At 41.7% G+C, this 20785-nt stretch overlaps 1 protein-coding gene and 1 long non-coding RNA gene across 5 annotated transcripts in view; one reads left to right on the top strand and one right to left on the bottom strand.

Annotated features, from left to right (window-relative positions):
• Positions 1–2655: 2655 nt before the first annotated feature.
• Positions 2656–7576, bottom strand: LOC119055469 (uncharacterized). Its single transcript, XR_005083702.2, has 2 exons — positions 7490–7576; positions 2656–2865 (listed from the first exon to the last, which is right to left on the bottom strand). It is a non-coding gene; the product is annotated as an uncharacterized LOC119055469 (long non-coding RNA).
• FAM120C (family with sequence similarity 120C) overlaps positions 7539–20785 on the top strand; it is a 108354-nt gene continuing 95107 nt past the window's right edge. For all 4 annotated transcript variants that reach the window (XM_037153663.2, XM_037153662.2, XM_037153665.2 and 1 more), the window contains exon 1: positions 7539–8240. In XM_037153663.2, the coding sequence (XP_037009558.2) occupies positions 7539–8240 (702 nt within the window). The remainder of the gene's footprint in view (positions 8241–20785) is intronic.

Raw genomic sequence — 20785 nt, 5'->3', positions numbered from 1 at the left:
TACAAGGAGCAACCTATGAATGCATAAATGGGTGGAAGAGCATATCACTGTTTCTTTTTTTTTCTTTTTCTTTCTCTCCCTTCCTTCCTCCCTCCCTCCCTCCCTCCCTCCCTCCCTTCCTTCCTTCCTTCCTTCCTTCCCTCCCTCCCTCCCTCCCTCCCTCCCTCCCTTCCTTCCTTCCTTCCTTCCTTCCTTCCTTCCTCTCTCTCTTCCCTCTCTTTCTAAAAGCATTAAGTTTTAAAAATGCCCTTTCTTTGAAAAAAAAAACAGAGAAGGAAGTGTTTGATATGGATAACACTGTGGTGATTGCTGGGGTGTGGGGGAGATGAGTGGGGTGAATAAATAGTGATCGACAGAGAATCGACTTGGAGTGGTGAACACACAATACAGATGATGTATTGTAGAATTGTATACCTGCAATCTATATAATTTTGTTAACCAGTGGCGCCCCAATAAATTCAATTAAAAAAAAGATACTAGTGGTGTATTTCACAGAGCTAAAATAAAGATTCCAAAAATTTATATGGAACCACAAAAGACTTGACTTGGGGTGGTGAACACATAATACAATATACAGATGAAGTATTATAGAATTGTACATCTGAAACCTATATAATGTTATTAACCAATGTCATCCCAATAAATTCAATTTAAAAAAAAGTAAATAAAAGCTCCCCAGGTATAACTATGGTTAGGAGCCACTGTCTTTCTTTCCTTTACTAATCAAATGCCCTCCCTCTTTTTTTTGTGGACAAATGTTTATTTTTCTAGTGAAAAACAGTAATAGGAAAGAGTAGATAGAGACAGACTATATTTCCTTCTCAGACCAGTAAAGTGTTGGAATCTTAATAACACTGAATTTACATAATAGTTTACAAAAGCATTACAAACAAAAAGTAGATTTCCATCATTTTTATTATTTAGAAGAATATTAATATGGTGATTTTTAGTCAGTGTTAAACCTAGAACATTGCTTAAGCAATCACAGAAACTTTTAAAAGTTTAAAATATTTTCCCACTGTCCATGAAAACCCTACAGAACCAGCAGCTCAAGGCACAAGCAGAGTACATAAGTGACTAGCTCATCTCTCTCTGCAACTCATCCCCTGCGCATTCACCCAAAACATCTGGATTCTACTTGGACTACAAATGACAACTTAGTTCTAAAATAGTGTCTTTATTTTCAAAAAAATTAACCAATAGCCCTGGCTGGTGTAGCTCAGTGGATTGAGCATGGGCCTGTGAAGCAAAGGGTCCTCATTCAATTCCCAGTCAGGGCACATGCCTGGGTTGCAGGCCAGGTCCCCAGGAGGGGAAACATGAGAGGCAACCACACATTAATGTTTCTTTCCCACTCTTTCTCCTTCCCTTCCCGCTCTCTAAAAATAAATAAATAAAATATTTTTTAAAAATTAACTAATAAAATATTTTCAAATTTCCATTTTAATCATTGGAATTTGTATAATTGTACTTACCAGGTCTAACTTTGATAAAAGGTGCACTTTGAGGTGATATACTCAATTACCCAGTTGCAGGTTCAAGAATCTGAAGCACTTGAACACAGTCCAATATACAGATGCTATATTATAGAATTGTACACATGGAACCTATAGAGTTTTATTAACCAATGTCATGCAATCAAGTAAGTTAAAAAAAAGAAACTCAAGCAATATGGCAGTCTCATTAGACCTTCTAATGAATTATTTTCTATAACCATATGATCTTATAGCCTCTCAAACATGCCCCAAGGATTTGAGGAAGAAAGCTAAGTGGGCCCCTTACAGAAACTGAACAGCTAGTTACCACTTAGGTGGAAGATTTCAGAAGACAGTTCAGAAGACAGTATGGCTCAGTGGATTAAGTACTGGTCTGCAAACCAATAGGTCAGCAATTCAATTCCCAGTCAGGGCACATGCCTGGGTTGCAGGCCAGTTCCCCAGTTGGTGAGGCCGGGGGAAGGGTGTGGGAGGCAACCCAGCCAGAGATGAATCTCTAAGACATCAATGTTTCTCTCCCTCTCTGTCTCCCTACTTTCCTTTTTCTATAAAAAGTAAATAAATAAAATCCTTTAAAAAAAGAGAAGATAGTCAAAAATGAATTCTCCACAAAACCTCTTTATGCTTCTCTGCATCCTTCATGATAATAAGTAACATTTATTAGCTGCTTACTGTGCCAGTTCTGCCAAGCACTTTACTATGTCCTTTAATCTTCACAAGCTTCTGAAGTATCATCACCATCTCCCTTCTAAGCTCCCTGTCTTATTAACCAATGCCACCCCAATACATTTAACTTAAGAAGAAAACTCCTCTCTCCCAGTACCTGTCTTTATTCTTTGCATGTAGTAGGGACCAATTAAATCTGTTAAATAAATTAATGAGTCCCTATTTCCCAGACACAGTAATGGATCAAGAGGTTAAGTAACTTGTTAAAGTTATATAGCTAATAAAAAGTTAAACTGGTATTAGAACACAGATCTTGGTTCCAAAGTACACACTTAACCACTGTTCTGTAACATCTACTATACACTTCTGCTTTCAGGGCTTTGGCCTGTTTTCTCTATCCTCTCTAGGACCTATGTCAAGCATGTAGTTTCTCCTGTAGCATATATGTTAAGATTCTTGTTCGTAAGTAATAGGAACCCAATTTTTAACAAGCTGAAGCAAAAAGACGAATTTATTATAAAAATGGTGATGTCTCACAAAAATCAGGGATAATGCAGATGGACTTTAGGGACAAGTAAATCAGGTGCTTGAATGCAGCCGAAATTTTTCATCTTGCCTCCAGCTCAATCCAAGATTCTCTGGAAAGGATGGTTTCTGCTGCAACCATGAAGGAGAAAGTAGAGAAGGTTGTAGAAAGGAGGTTCTGGGGAAGACAAAACAATATATGTTTACTTATAGCCTTCCTCTTTACAGCCCATTTCCTCCTTATCTACAATTGCAAAAATGCCCACACCTAATACAACCCATGGGCAACTGCCTGCCACATGCAGCTACTGAATCCAGAAGCAACGGCATGGCATAGACATGCCCCTTCCTCATCTAATTCAGTAACAATCTAAATGTGGCTCCTCTTGACCCTAAACCTTTAATAAACTTAACTGCCACCTATAGATCTAATATTAAACAAAGAAATAATCAGATTAATCATCATAAAAATTCCCTTTTAGGAAAGGAGAAGGGCACACCATTATCAGCCACCAGGTCTGAGTATGCACCATTTCCACCTGGGTAGGAATAAAAGAACTAAATCACAGGTATTGAAAAATGACTGAAATAAAGAACAGGCTGACAGTGACCAGAGGGGAGAGGGGAGTGAATTTCAGGGGAAAAGGGGAAGGGTTTACGGGAACAAGTATAAAGAACACGTGGACAAAAATAAGGGGGGGTGGAAACAGGAGGAAGGTGGGGAGGGTTCTGGGGGGTGGGCTGGGCTGGGAATAAAAGGCAGAAAACTGTACTTGAACAGCAAGTAAAATAAAATTTTTAAAAAAGAGAAAAATCTATGGGAGTCAACTTATTGATGCACCTTCTTGCTTAACAGTCTGTATTTGGGCCAGGGTACACTTTAGAAAAGCAGTGATTCTCAAACTTGAGAGTGCTTTAGAATTACCAGGAGGGCTAGTGAGACCTGCAAAAACTCAACACAAACACTCAGTTCAAACACCTGCACTAAGAGACTTCACTAAATTGTCCTGTGGCATTTAAGCAGCCTAAGGCAGAGTTCCCACCCGGAAAATCTCAAGGCTGTCAAAAGAATGTAGGTTTCTTTTGTTCTAGCAGACACTTGACTTAGACCCTGACCTCCCTTGCCTTGAGCATTTACTAAAAGAGGATTACAACTGTGATTTCTTCCCCTGTCCCTTTAAGATGTAGATGTGTTTCTGTCAAGGACCGTCCCCTTGAAATACAACCATCAAGATGCCTGCCCCTGGGTCTCTATCTCCTAGTCTCTTTGGGAGGCTAGACTCCTAACTTCAGTAACTGACAGCTAGCAGGCACGGCTGGCCTGGCTGCACTTAACACTGAGCGACCCTTTGTAAATTTCCACTTCCCTGACTCTACTGAAACCCTGCTTGCTCCTCTCCCTCCTTTAAAATGCCCAGTCACACCCTGGCCAGATGGTTCAGTTGGTTAGAGCATCACCCATACACCAAAAGGTTATGTGTTTGATTCCCAGTCAGGGCACGTATTTAGGTTATGGGTTTGATCTTCAGTCAGGGAACATATAGGAGGCAACTGATTTATGTTTCTCTCTCACTTTGGTATTTTTCCCCTGGTTCCTCTCTCTCTAAAATCAATTAGCATATCCTCGGGTGAAGATTTTTAAAATAACAATAAAATAAAAGGCCCAGTCATCCCTGCACAAATGGGAATGGGGCTCAGCTCTTTCCCTTAATGTTGGTAATGATTGGATAAAATCTGACTTCATTGCTTTAACTACTGCTCCACTTTGTTTATCTTTGACACTAAACCACAGATCCCTGGCTCGCATCCTCAGTTTCTGATTCTGGAGGTCTAAGGAGAGACCTGAGAATTTACATTTCCAGTAGTTTGTAGGTGATCCTGATACACTGGTTGAGAGAGAATCACTGCTCTAGCTCCTGATCCCTATTTACCAGATACGATTTTCTAGTGCTACAACCTCCTCAAAACATTTGACTGCTTATATATTTCATTTGAGGGGATTCAGAATGCTAATCACAAGTGCCAAGAATCTTGTCAAGTTATGCTTTTTGAGTCTTCAAATCTTAACCTGGCTCATGTCGTTCCAGGTTATATTTCTTAGCATTCTACCTAAAGGCTTGGCTCATTTTCTCTGCCATTCTGCTCCACACCTGCAGTTCAGAGCTTGGGCAGCAAACAGCAGGCCGAGTTCAAGGCTGTGAAGCCTGTCTTCTCTGATCTCCCTGAGAATTGTTACACTTACTCTCACCTCCTTGCACTCCAGCTGACTGCACTTACAGAGTGCGACATCATCACATGGGGGGGGGGGTTGAAGGTCAAGAGCAGCTTATACACATAACATCATTCCAATTGCCTGTGCCATTTTTAATCAGTGAACATTTTATGTAACAGTTCTACTGTAAGTCAGCAAAGTCCATGACTGTCTGATCCTCAGCAACAAGATATCTCTTAATACAGACAGAAGGGCTGCTGTGTTTTCAGTTCCGAGAACAATAAGGAACTGCTTTACTGCCAGGTAACAAAATGCCAACTTTTCATGAACTGATCTGGAAGACCTCCAGTCTCTGCCAGTTCCATATTTGAGGGTCTCAAATTTGCCATACACTGTATTTCTGGGTACCAGTTTATGAATGAACATTTTTTGTTATAAGTACATTCTGAGTTATCTTAAAGAAAACTAGTAATAGTAAGAATGTGGGGCTGCCTTAGGGAAACCAAGGACAAGAAAGCTTCAGGAATGATCTAGAACCTGGACTTAAACACAGTGAAGACCCCCTATCTCTAGTGTCTGCTTTGAGTCTACATTTTTTTTTCTTTTTCTGCAGACCAGCATCTGTTACTTCTGTCTCTCGTAGGAAAACTGATTGGTGACAGCTTCCAAGTTTTACACTCAGAGGAACAGATCTCTTTGGTCTAATTCCAAATTTCTAGGGAATGAGATTCTGATCAAGCCAGTTTAGCTTATTTAGCTTATTTGTCTACCTTTGGCCTAATTAGCCATGGTTATAGGAACATTTCAGGTTTTACTGTAACTCTGTAAATTGGAGGAGGGTCAATTCCCAGAAAGGAAGGGTTGTAAGTGTCCATTACACTAGTTTTTTATAAAGACTTTACTTGTTTATCTTTAGAGGGGAAGGGAAGGAGAGAGGGAGAGAAATATCAATGTATTGTTGCCTCTCATGTGTCCTGGGCTGGGATGTGCCCTGACTGGGAATTGAACCTCGATCCTCTGGTTCACGGGCCAGTGCTCAATCCACTGAGCCACACCAGCCAGGGCTATACTAGAAAACTTTTATTCCTTCCCTTCTCCATCCCCTCCAGCCACTGCTCTCTCCTTCCACTGCTGGTTTTCAAAGGAGTTACCTAAGTGCCCCGCTTCACCATATACTTATTATCTGTCAATCTAATTTGTTCTATCTCCACTATTCTTTTATGATAAACTCCTTTATGGAGTTGGAAACTTTTTAAGCTTTTGCCTCCTATTAAACTATTCTCAGACTTCATCCTTCTTGACTACTCTTGGGTTCTGCACTTTTGGGTTCTAACTCTGGCTACCATTATCTCCCACCTTCCATTAAGTTCCAAGCTGCTTTGGCTACTACTCACTGTTACAGAAAATATTTTTTCTACCCTTCTGCTGATGAAAGAGTAAGCCCTAAAAGTCAGTCAGAAGACTGGTGCTAAATTGTAATCAACTGAGGAACATGCTGAAAATATAGTTTTCAAAATATGGATTCTGTACACCTGTAATTGGAGTCCTTGTGGTTATTTTGCTAGATCTCTCTGACAGATTGATTCACAATGAGTTGTAAAAACAGAGGTCCTAACTACAGGACACTATAGCTCAGTGAATACCAGAAAGGTACAACTTGCAGTTTAATTTGTGTTGGTGCTTATCTCCCTGACCAAAAAGATCCCGAGGACAAGAGATATTAAATTTCACTTTTTCTCTGCATTGCCTTGGGCAAATAAATAATGTAAGTTTCACCATTCATTAATCGGAGCCAACAACCCTTCTTTAAAGAATTGCAGTAGCTACAAGTGGATCACTACAGAAATGGTGGTTATTATTTTTATGTTGCACAACTGTCCTTAATTCTCATTTACTAAAAGTTACATATATTATTTTCCTCTTGAAATGAAAATTCCACCTCCTAAAGATTTTTTGTATACTTTATAGCAGAATTGACTTAATCCACTCCACTTCCTTTCCCATGATGCACCACTCCTTTCCCCCTTAAACCCCTTTTCCTCTTAAAGGCAGTAAATGGCCTGAAGCAATTCGGTGGATGCCAGGACTTGGAGTGCAAATTCTGAACACACATCGCCACGCCCCACCACTTGTGACCCTGTGAGCTCAAGGGCTGCAGGGAGTGGTAATCTTGTTACCGGACAATATCCCGAGGCTGGAGAGAATACTACAACTCCCAGGATGCCTCTCTGCCCCGCCTGGCCCTACCCCCCCCCCGCCCCTTCTTCACCTAGAAAGTGTGTACCACCAAGACTAGGCAACATGGCTTCCGGAGGTGGAAGGAACAGGCTTCACCATTTGTGAAACAGTGAAGAGAGGCTGGAGAGGGGAAAAAAAGAAACTAAACCCCGTTAACGCTTTTATCCTTCTAGTCTCTCCTAAATCCCGTTGGCTTCATCCCTCCTCTCCACACAAATCCAATCTGTGGTCTTTTTCCCACCCCGCCCTCACTCCCTAATTCGCTTACCCTTCCTCTCCTGAATCCTTTTCCCGCCCCTTCGCCCCCCGCGGAGTGCGCACGCGCCCGCCCCCAGCTTCGCGCCCAGATTACCGCCTAGCTAGCTCGCGCAGCCGCTGTCTCGTCTGCCTGCCGAAGAAGCATGGGCGTCCAGGGCTTCCAAGAGTTCCTGGAGAAGCGCTGTCCCGGGGCCGTGGTGCCCGTGGACCTTCTCAAACTCGCGCGCACGGTGTCGCGCCAGCAGCAGCAGTTCCAGCGTCGCCAGCTGCCACCTACAGCAGCCCTAGCGCCCGGGGCTCCACGCGTCGCCAGGGGCTCCGCTCCCCTGCAACCGCCGCTCCCACCCGCTGCTTTGGGTGCCTACTCCGGGGGCGCGGGGCCGACTCGGCACCATCACCCTGCTCACCATTTCCACCACCTCGGCCAGGGGCATTCCGGCCTGCACCCGCCGCCGCCACCGCCACCCCCGCCACCCCCCCAGATTCCCGGGGCCCGGGTGCTGGTAGATGCGGGCTCGGCGCTGCCGCGGCTTTATGGCGGCTACCAGACTGATTGGGTGTGTGGCGGCCAGTGGAACGCCATGCTGGGCTATTTGTCAGCGCTATGCCAGGCTTGTGCCTGTTCCGGGGGCGACGGCCTGGAGCTGGTGGTCATGTTCCCCGGGGGCCTGGGCAAGGAACGGCTGGCTGAGTGGGGCCGTCGGTGCCAGACTGAGCGGCAGACGGCGCAGCTGATCGTGGGACACGTGGGCAACAAGGGCACCCCTCCTCCACGGGCCTGGTTCCTGCCACCGGCCTGCCTGAGCCACTGCGTGAGGCTAGCACTCATCCGCTTCCGGGTCAAGGTGAGGGAGGGGCCGGATCTTCAATAATGTGCCTCATACCTTTACCCTCCCAACTAAACACCTAACTACCCACCTACATACTTGCCTCCCATCTACCACTTACTGCCCAGTCAGCTAACCCATTTGCTAACTACCCTCGATCATTTTATCCATCCACTCACCCCCTACCTATTCCCTCTCCTATTTAACCACATTTCTACCCCTGCCATCCCAATAACTCCTTTTACCTTCCACTTAACCAGTTGTCCTATACCTGTGTCTTACAAGAATTTCTTTTGTAGCCACATCTTTCTTTTGCTGTGTTCTGCCTAAAGCTGAAATGCCTTTTTCCAAGTTTTTCCAGTTGGCATCTCTTTTGTATATCTTTGTTTAGCCTTGCAGGAAATCCGTTGAACAGATGTTAATTGAACACCTTTCTTCTGCAATATTTTTACCATGTTGACCTAGTGCTTTTTTTACCCATATATCCATTCAACCTTTTTTTTTATTTCAAATGCTTCTATCTCCTCCTTCCTTAGCCTAAACACAAAAAATTTCACTGATTCAGTCACTGTGCAACAAGTATTAGCCTCTTGAGAGTAAGAGTTTTAAAAAACATGTGAGACATGGTCCTGTCCTTGAGAAATCAAATATATGTATGTGAAACATTTACTTAATGGTATAAGTGTGTATGTGATTATGCTTCATGGTACATATGGTAAGTATAGTACCTGCTTTGGGATGGTGTTGGAGGGAGATATCTGTGGGCTAAAATGGTCAGCAGAGGTTTTCTTGAAGAACTTGGACCTCACCTGGGTCTTCAAGGATAGGTTGAATTTGAATTGGTTACTGGTTTGGGAGGAGGCTGCTTTAAGTAGGAGAAAGAAGATGAGCAGAAGCAAAAGGGACTATCAAGAATGTGAGGCCCCATGGGCAGTTTAGTCCAGTCTCCACATGTAGTTGGTCAGTGCATGTGGAGCTTGGGGAAGAGCTTGGCAGCATCCCCAGTTCTTGGCACTACTGCTGTTTCTCTATTGCTTTCCCATGCTCTTAGGTTTCAAGTACCTACGTGTGGGGAATAGCAAGGCTTGAGAAGTAAATGACGTGGGCGGGACGAAGGAAAAGAAAAGTAGTACAGGGTTGGGTAGGACAAAACCTCAAACCCATTTACACCCCAAGGCTCTTGGGGATGTGCTCACAGGCAGAAGATGGACAGGGATTGTGGGGACCATGAACTAAGGAAATGGTGCTACAAGGAGTGATGAAAAACCTTGCAGCTGACAGACTGAAAGACCTACCTAGAGAAGTTTGCAGTGGTCGTAGTTTGTAGCTAGAGTTAGGTCATACTAGACTCCTTTGTGCCCAGCATCAAATCTGTGCCTAGGCTTGGTAAATTATAGGTATTTTTAATAATGAAAAATCCAATCACGAGCTATGTCAAATATGCAAAGTAGAAAGTGTATATATAACAGATGCTCATTTTGCTTGGTTTCCTGACTTAACACTTCTCAGTAGATTGGTCATTCGTGGCCATCCTTTTAAAAAATATTTTATTTATTTATTTTTAGAGAGGGGGGAGGGAGGTAGAAAGAGGCGGAGATAAACCAATGTGTGGTTGCCTCTCGCATACCCCCCCCCACTGCGGACCTGGCCTGCAACCTAGCCTTGGGCCCTGACTGAGAATCATACTGGCAACCCTTTGGTTTGCAGATAGGTGCTCAATCCACTGAGCCACAGGAGTTGGGGCTTGTGGCCATTCTTTCCACTTTGTTTTCACCACTACCACCCAAGGCAGGGGTGTCTGACCTGAGGCCTGCGGGCTGCATTCAGCTCAGGATGGCTATGTGCAGCCCAACACAAAATTGTTAATTTACCTAAAAGAGTATGAGATTTTTTTGTGGTTACACGTTGCAATGTATTTAATATATTTAATGTATTTAATGCCCAAGACAACTCTTCTTTTTCCAGTGTTGCCCAGAGACACCAAAAGGTTGGACACCCCTGTTAGGACTTTATACCTCATTGTCATTGTTAACTGGCTTGCTGGCCAGGTGCTAATTTATGTGCTTTGACAAGAAAAATCTCATTTGATCCTCGTAATAACCTGTGAAGCAGTAATATTCTTTTTCCAAATGAAGAAACTGAGGCACAGAAAGTTTAGAAACTTCCCTGGAGTCACCCAGCAATAAATGACAGAGCTTGGATTCATGCCCAGGCATTCTGGCTCCAAAACTCCTGCTCTTAACCACCGTGCTCTCTAGAAGGAATCTTTGTAAAGTGCCTATTTGATTAGGTCATTCCTACACTCCACTAAAATCTTCCCTGGCTCCTGGGTAAGCACAGGTTTGGATCATTAATTTATATTATATTTTTTATTGAGTGTTTGCTATATAGGCTGGGTACTATGCTGGTAGCTGAGGGTTCAGAGGTAAATAGGAGGACCCCTGCCCTCAAGGAAGTCAGTTTAGGAAAAGAGCCTGTTGGAAAACAAAGCCACAGACACTAAGGGCTAATTGTAAATTATGGGCCTTTATGCGAGGCATGGTTAATTCTGGGTGAGGTTGTGAAAGTTGGGGGTGGCTTTACAGGTTGATGCTGAGCCTTGAAGGATGCTCAGATAGTGTACAAGGAAGAATAAAAAGTTCAGATAGTACACAAGGCTGTGGAGATCTAAAATGGCTGATTGTGAGCCCTGAATAGGTCTTGATTAGAGGTTGGCAGTAGAGTTGAACACTGAACATAGGTTTGTGGTTTCCAAAATTTGGGGTTGATGCACCCCACCAAGATTTTTGAGAAACAACTCTAAGATGGCCTACTAAAATTCATCACATATAGTATCATTTTCTCTTTTTTTGCCTTTTTAAAAATTTTATTATGCTATTACAGTTTCTCCAATTTTCTCACCTTTGTCCCCCTCCACCCAGCACCCCGTATGCCCTCAGGCAATCCCCAGACCATGTTCATGTCCATGGATCAACATATAGTCTCATTTCTAAATCTCAATAATTCATAAAAAATAGGATGGATGAATGAATGGATGTGCGAGAAAGCAAGTATAGTAAAAATAATAGAATTTGGTGGTTGAGTATTTGCATGTTCAATGTAAAATTTTAACTATGCCATATATTTGAAATTTTCCATAATAAAATATTTTGTAAAGTATAATTCCAGCAGCCCTCTTAAGTCCCAAGAACCACCATTGGGCAAATAAGTAAATCTTATTCCTAATGCTAGATTATAAACAAACTCTTTCATATTCTTTATAGTATCTTGTATATTTTAGGCGCAGGATACATTTTGTTCCCTGAATGAATAGGTCTGTGATCCTAAGAGAATGGAATGTAAGAGTAACTTTTAAAAGTGTGATGTGGCTTTTAATGTAATGGATTTAAGAGTGGCTCTAAAATTGCAAATGTAAAATATCTGTAGATATTACCAGTGAGTAAAGTTCCCTCTCCTGGTTCTGGTCAATGATTTTGTTGTTGTTTTAGAGAACTTTCTGGTTTATAGCGCAGATTTGGAAGGTATTGGTTAATAACTTACTGTGGCTTGACTTTTTGGAGGACTGTTCCAGTATCTGGAAGATAACAGTTTTCACTTTGATGATCTGCATGTCTACCTTTTCTTTTCTTTTTTCTTTTCTTTTCTCTTCTCTTCTTTTCTTTTCTTTTCTTTTTTCTCTTCTCTTCTCTTCTCTTCTCTTCTCTTCTCTTCTCTTCTCTTCTCTTCTCTTCTCTTCTCTTCTCTTCTCTTTTCCTTTTTCTCCCTCTCTCCCTTTCTGTCTCCCTCTCTCTCTTTCTCTCTCTCTCCTTTCTTTCTTTTTTTTTTAATGTATTCTAGGTCAGCCCTGGCTGGTGTGGGTCAGTGGATTGAGTGCCAGCCTGTGAACTAGGGGGTCGCCAGTTTGATTCTGAGTCAGGGCACATGCCTGGGTTGCAGGCCAGGTCCCCAGTAGGGGGCACTTGAGAGGCAACCATACACTGAGGTTTCTCTCCCTCTCCTCCTTTCCTTCCTCTCTCTAAAAATAAAATAAATAAAATCTTTTTAAAAATTAAAAAAAAGAGTGTAATTTGGGAAATGACATGGCACGATTAAGGGCATGAATGCTTTGTTTTAATGGTTAATATATGAGGTCTGTCCAGGAAAAGTCCAGCCATTGTTAATATAATGAAAATGGTTTGTGTGACATTCATATAACCTGGCAGCTAAGGAGAGTGGACTGGAATGGGCGTGCATGAACAATGACAACTTCACTGTACTAGTCAGTGGGGGTGGTAGATGCCATTGAGTGAGCATGTGTACTGTGTGGTTGTCACATTCAAAATGACTTCAGCAAGTAGAGCGACAAATCTGCATCAAATTTTGCATTAAGCTTGGACATTCCCCTGCAGAAACTATTCAGATGATTCAGAAGACTGTAGCCATGGGCAGCTGGTGATTGGCAGCTTTATTACGATAACGTGCCTGTTCATGCATCATGTCTCCTGCAGTTTTTTGGCAAAACATCAAACCCCCCGGTGACTCAGCCCCCTTACAGCCCAGATTTGGCACCCTGCAACTTCAGCTTTTCCCAAAACTAAAATCACCTTTGAAAGGGAAGAGATTTCAGACCTTAAATGAGATTCAGGAAAATACAATGGGGCAGTCGATAGCAATTGGAAGAACTGTGAGGTCCCAAGGTGCCTAATTTGAAGGGGACTGAGGCATCATTGCCCTATGCCCAGTGTTTCCTGTACCTTATATCTTCTTCAATAAATGTCTCTATTTTTCATATTACATGGCTGGATACCTGCTGGACAGACCTTGTATATTAGAAAAAAAATCACATCAAACCCACCATTTCACAGGTATCATTCTTGAGAATGGAGCCAATTAAAAAAAAGTGACTTGATTTAAAGAAATGTATTAAGATGTAATACTTGGATGTGGCAGAAATCATGGTGGTATGTAAATGACCAAAGTTTGAGAAGTCTCACCAAGAACAGGTTTCATTTTGTGTTTTCATTCTCTAGAACACAGTGTAGCAATGGCAGCTATTCCTCCTGATTACTTAGTTATCCTCAGTGATAGACACATCCTAAAAGGTCAGTGACTCTTCTAGGTGCTCTAGCGGGAGGAAAAATAATTATAATAGTAATTATTACTACTTGAACACCAAGTTGTGTATAAAGTGCTTTTAAAATGTCTTGTTTAATCCTCAAAAACTTGCAAGAATTGCATGGTATTCTTCCCCATTTAACAGTTTAATAACTGCGGTGCAAAGAGATGAGATCATTTTTCATTGGCATGGATACTGATCAGTGGTGGATAAAAATCCTTGTTCTGGGTCAGTGTGACTCAGAGTCTCTTTCCACAGTCCAACCACACTGTCCTTCATTTTGTTTTATTAGCTAGATGATATGTATAGAAATACAAAGAAAAACAGTAATTTGATTTGTTGAGCATTTAGTTAGTCCCAGTATTGCTGAATGTATGATACTGCCTCTGCAAGGCAAATGTGTAAGCTAAGTGCCAAGTGAATGAGTCATATAGTGATGGTACAGGAATTCAGAAGTAATAATCTCTTTTCTGCATTTTCAGTCTCTCTGTCTCTGGGTTCTTTCATTTACAGCATACACAAATGAGCTTTAAAAAACCAAAAGCTCCCCCTTTACTTTGTAATTTCTTTAAGCCGTTATCCTTATGCCCATACTTCCATTTAACCATTATTCTTGAAAAAAGGAGACTGTATTAATTCCCATTCCCTAAGCTGTTGCCACTGGGTATCTAATGTCACCATTTTGAAGTTGTCAGATCCATTTCCTTACCCTCTTAGTGAGATAATTGACACTGATGAACCATCCTTTCCTTAAATTTTCTTCCTGGGATTTCATGGTGCTGCTCACTAGTTCTTTCTTCTTTCCTATGTTATTGCTCCTTTGCCTGCTTCCTTAAGTATTGGTACTATCAAGGCTTTTGTCCTAGTCATATTCTTCTATTTATTTCTTGAGTAATAATATCATTATTATAGCTTTAATTATTAACTATATTCTCATGATTCCTAGACCCTTTCTCTACTTCAACCTCTCATGAGCTTTCTGCACATCTTTTTTTTTTTAAGATTTATTTATTTATTTATCTTTAGAGGGGAAGAGAGGGAGAGAAATAATCAATGTATGGTTGCCTCTCATGCATCCCCTGCTGGGAACTGGCCTGCAACCCAGGCATGTGCCCTGACTGGTCTGCACATCTTTTCAACTCTCTGCTACTCCTTGTCTTACAGGTCACTTAAACTAAAAAATGTCCAAGTTGGAACTCAGTATCTCCCCCCACAAACTTATTCTGCTTTCTGTATTCTCTTTTTCTATGAGTGTTGTCTCTTCAAGCCAGAAATGTATGAAGCGATGGAGTTCTTAAACCTTCATTCTCCTTTTCCTCCCCATATCTACTTGGTTGTCAAATGCTGTCACTTTTACCTGAAAAAATGTCTTCCGAGTGCAGCCACTTCTGCCCCTATTGCCTTAGTTCAGGCTACTATCAAAAAAAAAAAAAAAGACAGCCAACCAAATGGAAGAAGATATTTGCAAATGATAACTTCTGATGAGGTTAATATCCAGAATATAAAAAGAACTTAGCTAACTCAACAACAACGAAACCAAACAATCTGAATTAGAAAAATGGTCAGAGGCCCTAAATAGTTTGCAAAGAACACATACAGAGGCCGAACAGACACATGAAAAGATGTTCAATATCTTTAGTTAATAGGGAAATGCAAATCAACACCAGAATGAGATACCACCTCACAAAGTTTAGAATGGCTAGTACCAAGAAATAAGTGGAGGATGTGGAAAAAAGGAAACCTTGCACACCTGCTGATATGAATGTAAATTGGTGCAGCCCCTATGTAGAACATTATAGAGGTTTCTCAGAGAATTAAAACTGGAACTAGCATATATGATGCAGCAATCTCACTTCTGAATATTTATCCGCCATCATTTTTAAGTGTATTTCATTGATTATGCTATTACAGTTTTCCTACTCTTTTCCCTTTATCCCCTCTCCATCCTGCAACCCCCAGCAGTCCAGCATTCCCCCGCCTTAGTTCATGTCCATGGGTTGTACATATACCTATACCATTCTTAACCTCTCCCCATTGATTTTATGCCTACCAATTATGCTGCTTATTCCTTGTACCTTTCTCCCCATTCTTTCCCTCCCTCTCCCCACTGAAAACCCTCCATGTGATGTCCATTTTGCTGATTCTGTCCCTGTTCTAGTTGTTCGCTTAGGTTTTGGTTTTTTAGGTGTGGTTCTTAATAACTGACTTTGCTGTCCTTTCACTGTTCATGTTTCTTTAACTTCTTTTTCTTAGATAAGTCCCTTTAACATTTCATATAATAAGGGCTTGGTGATGCTGAACTCCTTTAATTTGACTTTATCTGGGAAGCACTTTATCTGCCCTTCCATTCTAAATGAGAGCTTTGCTGTATAGAGCAATCTTGGATGTAGGTCCTTGCCTTTCATGACTTGGAATACTTCTTTCCAGCCCCTTCTTGCCTGCAAGGTTTCCCCACCATCATTTCTTGCCTTAACCATGAAAGTAGTCTCAGCTTATTCCTTTACCACTCTGTCTTCCACATTTCTGTCAGAGGTGCCATCCTGAAAACCAAAGCTGACTTGGTTGTGTGCCTGAAGATACCCACCGGCTACTTTTTGCTTACCCTACCAAGTTTGGACTTCTCAGTGTGGCAAACAATTCCTTTCACAGTCTGATCCCAGACTCTTATCAGGCTTTCTTCATGCTTGCCTTTACTCATACCTGTTCCAAGCATTGAAATGACCCAAACATTCTGAACTTTTTTTGGTTTCTGAGACACACCATGTCTTTCCACATAGTGCTTTTCATGTGTTACTCTCATCTTTGCATAGCAAGTTCCTACTTATTCTTGCTCAAAAGTTATCACTGTGAGCCATGACTGGGTGGCTTAGTTGGTTGGAGTGTTGTCCTATACACCAAAAGTTTGCAGGTTCAATTCCAGGTGAATGCACATACCTTGGTTGTGGGTTCGATTCTCAGTCAGGGTGCATACAGGAGGCAAATGATTGGTGTTTCTCTCATATCGATGTCTGTCTCATTCTCATTCTCTCCATTCCTCTCTCTAAAATCAATAAACATGTCCTCAGGTGAGGATTTTAAAAATATATTATTACTATGAAATCTTTCCCAGCCAAGGTGATTGTTACCTACCCTTGTGCTACGAAAATGCTTTTACCTCTTTCATATTTTTCTGTCTCATACTATTATCATATTGCATTATAATTCTCTTCCCCTTCTCCCAATTCTGTATTTTACATCTATTGAACTTATTTATCATATAACTGAAGTTGTATATATTCCCTCTTTTCTAAAAATTTTATTTATTGATTTTGGAGAAACAGAAGAATCGATTTGTTGTTCCACTTATTTATGCATTCTTTGGTTGATTTTTTTATGCGCCTTGACTGGGAATTGGATCCACAACTTTGGTGTATCAGGCCGATGCTCTAACCAACTGTGCTACCTGGCCAGGGACGTAATTTTATTTTAATTGAGTTCCAAGAGGGCAGGGAATTAACAAAATATGTACAATAATGGTTGCAGAGAAAGAAAGAGAGAGACTAACTGTAGAAGGCTTTAAAGGTCAGGTAGGGAAGAATTTAGAATCAGTATTTTATAATGTTATATGTTAATTCCATGTAAATCAACTCACACTCAAAACAGAATTGCCAGACTTTGTTAAGTAAAAATAAGTTTCATACCTGCTTAGCAATGCATTTACAGAATAACTCCTCTGTGGTGCTAGTAATTATAGCTACCACATGGGCTTGGATATGTTACATAGACTCATATTATTAAATCCTCACAACCACTCCTCAGGATGTGTAATAATCTCCATTTATTAAAATTATTTTTAATATGTTTTATTGATTATGCCATAAGTTGTCCCATTTCCCCACTTCATTCCCCTCTAACTAGCACACCCATCCCCCCATTCCCCCCTTTAGTTCTTGTCCATGTGTCACAAGTTCCTTAGATTCTATATTTCCCCTACTATTCTTGCTCTCCCCCTATTTTCTAACTACCATCTATGCTACTTACTTTCTGTACCTTCTCCCCACTTCTCCTTCTCCTCATCTCCTGTTGCTAACTCTCCATGTGATCTTCATTTCTATGGTTTACTCCTGATCTAGCTGTCTGCTTAAATTGCTTTTGTTTTAGGTGTGGTTCTTAATAACTGATTTTGCTGTCCTTTCACTGTTCATCTTTTTTATCTTCTTTTTCTTAGGTAAGTCCCATTAGCATTTCATATAATAAGGGCTTGGTGATGATGAACTCCTTGAATTTGATCTTATCTGAGAAGCACTTTTATCTGTCCTTCCATTCTAAATTAAAGCTGTGCTGGATAGAGCAATCTTGGTTGTAGGTCCTTGGATTTCATGACTTGGAATACTTCTTTCCAGCCCCTTCTTGCCTGTAAGGTCTCTTTTGAGAAATCTGCTGACAGTCTGATGGGAACTCCTTTGTAGGTGACTGTCCCCTTAGCTCTTGCTGCTTCTAGGATTCTCTCCATTTTACTCTTGGGTAATGTAATTATGATATGCCTTGGTGTGTTCCTTCTTGGGTCCAACTTCTTTGGGACTTTCTGAGCTTCCTGGACTTCCTGGAAGTCTATTTCCTTTGCCAGATTGGGGGAGTTCTGCTTTATTATTTGTTCAAATAAGTTTTCAGTTTCTTGCTCTTCCTCTTCCCCTCTGGTACCCCTATAATTTGGATGTTGGAACATTTACAGATGTCCTGGAGGTTCCTAAGCCTCTCTTTTTTTTTTTAATTCTTGTTTCTTCATTCTTTTATGTTTGGTCGGTTTTTTTCTTCTTTCTGGTCCACTCCATTGATTTTAGTCCCGGTTTTCTTTCCATCACTATTGGTTTCTTGTGCCTTTTCCTTCATTTCACTTAGTGTAGCCTTAAGCTTTTCATCTAATTTGTGACCAAAATCAACCAGTTCTGTGAGCATCCTGATCACCATTGTTTTGAACTGTGCATCTGATAGATTGGCTATCTGTTTGTCATTTAGAAATATTGGCTCTGGGGCTTTGAGCTGTTCTTCCGCTTGAGCCATAATGTTTGGTCTGTTTGTGCCTGTTATATATGAGGGGGTTGGAGCCTTAGGTGTTCACGAGGGCAGGGCAACTCAAGTTGCTTTGTTGTGACACTGTATGTGGGGGCGGGGTCAGAGAGGGGAAATGGCATTTTTTCTGCTCCCTCTCTTGGATTTTAGTCCCCTCTGCTGCTTCCCACAAGCAAATTGTGCCCGTCTGGTGCTAGTTCCCAGATGTATGGGCTTCTGTGCCTTCCAGGACCCTGTGGGTCTCTCCAACGAACTCTCTGTGAGCCTGGGAGCCTCTCCCAGCACCTTGACCCCTGAAAGCTTTTCCAATTGGTGCTTTTAGGCTTTATTTCCCGGTGCTGGGGTCCTGGTTTGCGTGGTCTGTCTCACTGCTTGCTCTTTTGCCTGTTTTATCTGTGCGTGAATGTGTGATTGCAGTCAGCCAGCCGCCTTGCACCCTCACTGGGTCTGCTCATTGCCACCCCATGCCTGGGATCTGCCAACCGCTGCCTGTGCGCCTGGGTCGGTCTAGCTGCTTTTTCCTGCTGCAACTCTTCTCCACCAGCCGCTGACTCTGCTCCTCTTACGAGTCTGGATGAATGGTTTGTTGTTGGTGGACTCCGGCACAGTTCAATTTTCTCTCTCTTTTGGTTAGGTTCTGATTTCTAAATCTTTGTTGTTAATAAATTTGGTTGTTCGAGGGGGTACAGTGTTTCCACCTATGCCTCCATCTTGGCTGGAAGTGTCTTCATCTCCATTTTTGTAGCTAAAATAAAAACAGGATTAATATAGTCAGTGGCCCAAGAGTGCACTGCTACAACATGGCTGAGCCACAATATGAACCTGAATGTATTTAACGCCAAAATTCTTTCTTTTTAAAAATATCTCAGAACAGTACAGTTGCATTTTAATAACTTTTTTCCAGTCTATATTTTCAATATATTTTATTGAATATACTATTACAGTTGTCCCATTTCTCCCTGTCATTCCCCTCCACTGTGCACACCCCCTCCCACCCACATTCCCCCCATTTACTTCATGTCTGTGTGCCATAAGTTTAGCTTCTACATTTTCCACACTATTCTTGCCCTCCCCCTGTCTATTTTCTACCTACCATCTATGCTACTTATTCTCTGTACCTTCTCCCCCTTCTCCTCCTCCCACTCCCCTGTTGCTAACCCTCCATGTGATCTCCATTTCTATGGTTCCACTCCTGATCTAGCTGTCTGCTTAAATTGCTTTTGTTTTAGGTGTGGTTCTTAATAACTGTGAGTTTGCTGTCCTTTCACTGTTCATATATTTTTTATCTTCTTTTTCTTAGATAAGTCCCTTTAACATTTCATATCATAAGGGCTTGGTGATGATGAACTCCTTGAATTTGATCTTATCTGAGAAGCACTTTATCTGCCCTTCCATTCTAAATGCAAGCTTTGCTGGATAGATCAATCTTGGATGGAGGTCCTTGCCTTTCATGACTTGGAATACTTCTTTCCAGCCCCTTCTTGCCTGTAAGATCTCTTTTGAGAAATCAGCTGACAGTGTGATGGGAACTGCTTTGTAGGTGACTGTTCCCTTATCTCTTGCTGCTTCTAGAATTCTCTCCTTCGTTTTAATCTTAGGTAATGTAATTATGATGTGCCTTGGTGTGTTCCTCCTTGGGTCCAACTTGTTTGGGACTCTGAGCTTCCTGGAAGTCTATTTCCTTTGCCAGATTGTGGAAGTTCTCCTTTATTACTTGTTCAAATAAGTTTTCCACTTATTGCTGTTCCTATTCCCCTTCTGGTACCCCTATACTTCGGATGTTGGAATGTTTACAGATGTCCTGGAGGTTCCTAAGCCTCTCCTTATTGTTTTTGAATTTTTGTTTCTTCATTCTTTTCTGTTTTATTGTTTCTTCATTCTGGTCCACTCCTTTGATTTGAGTTCCAGTTTTCTTCCCATTAATATTGGTTCCCTGTGCATTTTGCTTCATTTCACTTAGTGTAGCCTTCATCTTTTCATCTAAATTGTGACTAAAATCATCCAATTCTGTGAGCATCATGATCACCAGTGTTTTGAACTGTGCATCTGATAGGTTGGCTATGTCTTGTTTGCTTAAGAGTATTGGCTCTGGGGCTTTTATTTGTTCTCCCATTTTAGCCTTTTGTTTGTTTGTTTTTGGTGTGGTCATGCATGTTAACTAGCAAGGGGCAGAGCCTTATATGTTCACCAGGGTGGAGCAATGTATGTGGCTCGTTGTGTTGCTGTATGTGGGGGTGGGGTCAGAGAGGGAACAATGGCACTTGCTCTGCTCTCTCTTGTATTTCAGTCCCTTCTGCCCCTTCCCACATGCAAACTGGGCCCTTCTGGTCCTGATTCCTAGGTAGGTGGGCCTGTGTATGTTCTAGGACCCTGTGGGCATCTCCAATGGACTCTCCTGTGAGTCTGGGAGTCTCTGTAC

The sequence above is a fragment of the Artibeus jamaicensis genome, unplaced genomic scaffold (assembly GCF_021234435.1).
Source record: "Artibeus jamaicensis isolate MK-2021 breed Jamaican fruit bat unplaced genomic scaffold, CSHL_Jam_final contig_1410, whole genome shotgun sequence".
In the NCBI taxonomy this organism is placed as follows: Eukaryota; Metazoa; Chordata; class Mammalia; order Chiroptera; family Phyllostomidae; genus Artibeus; species Artibeus jamaicensis.
This window is presented reverse-complemented; position numbering and strand designations above follow the sequence as displayed.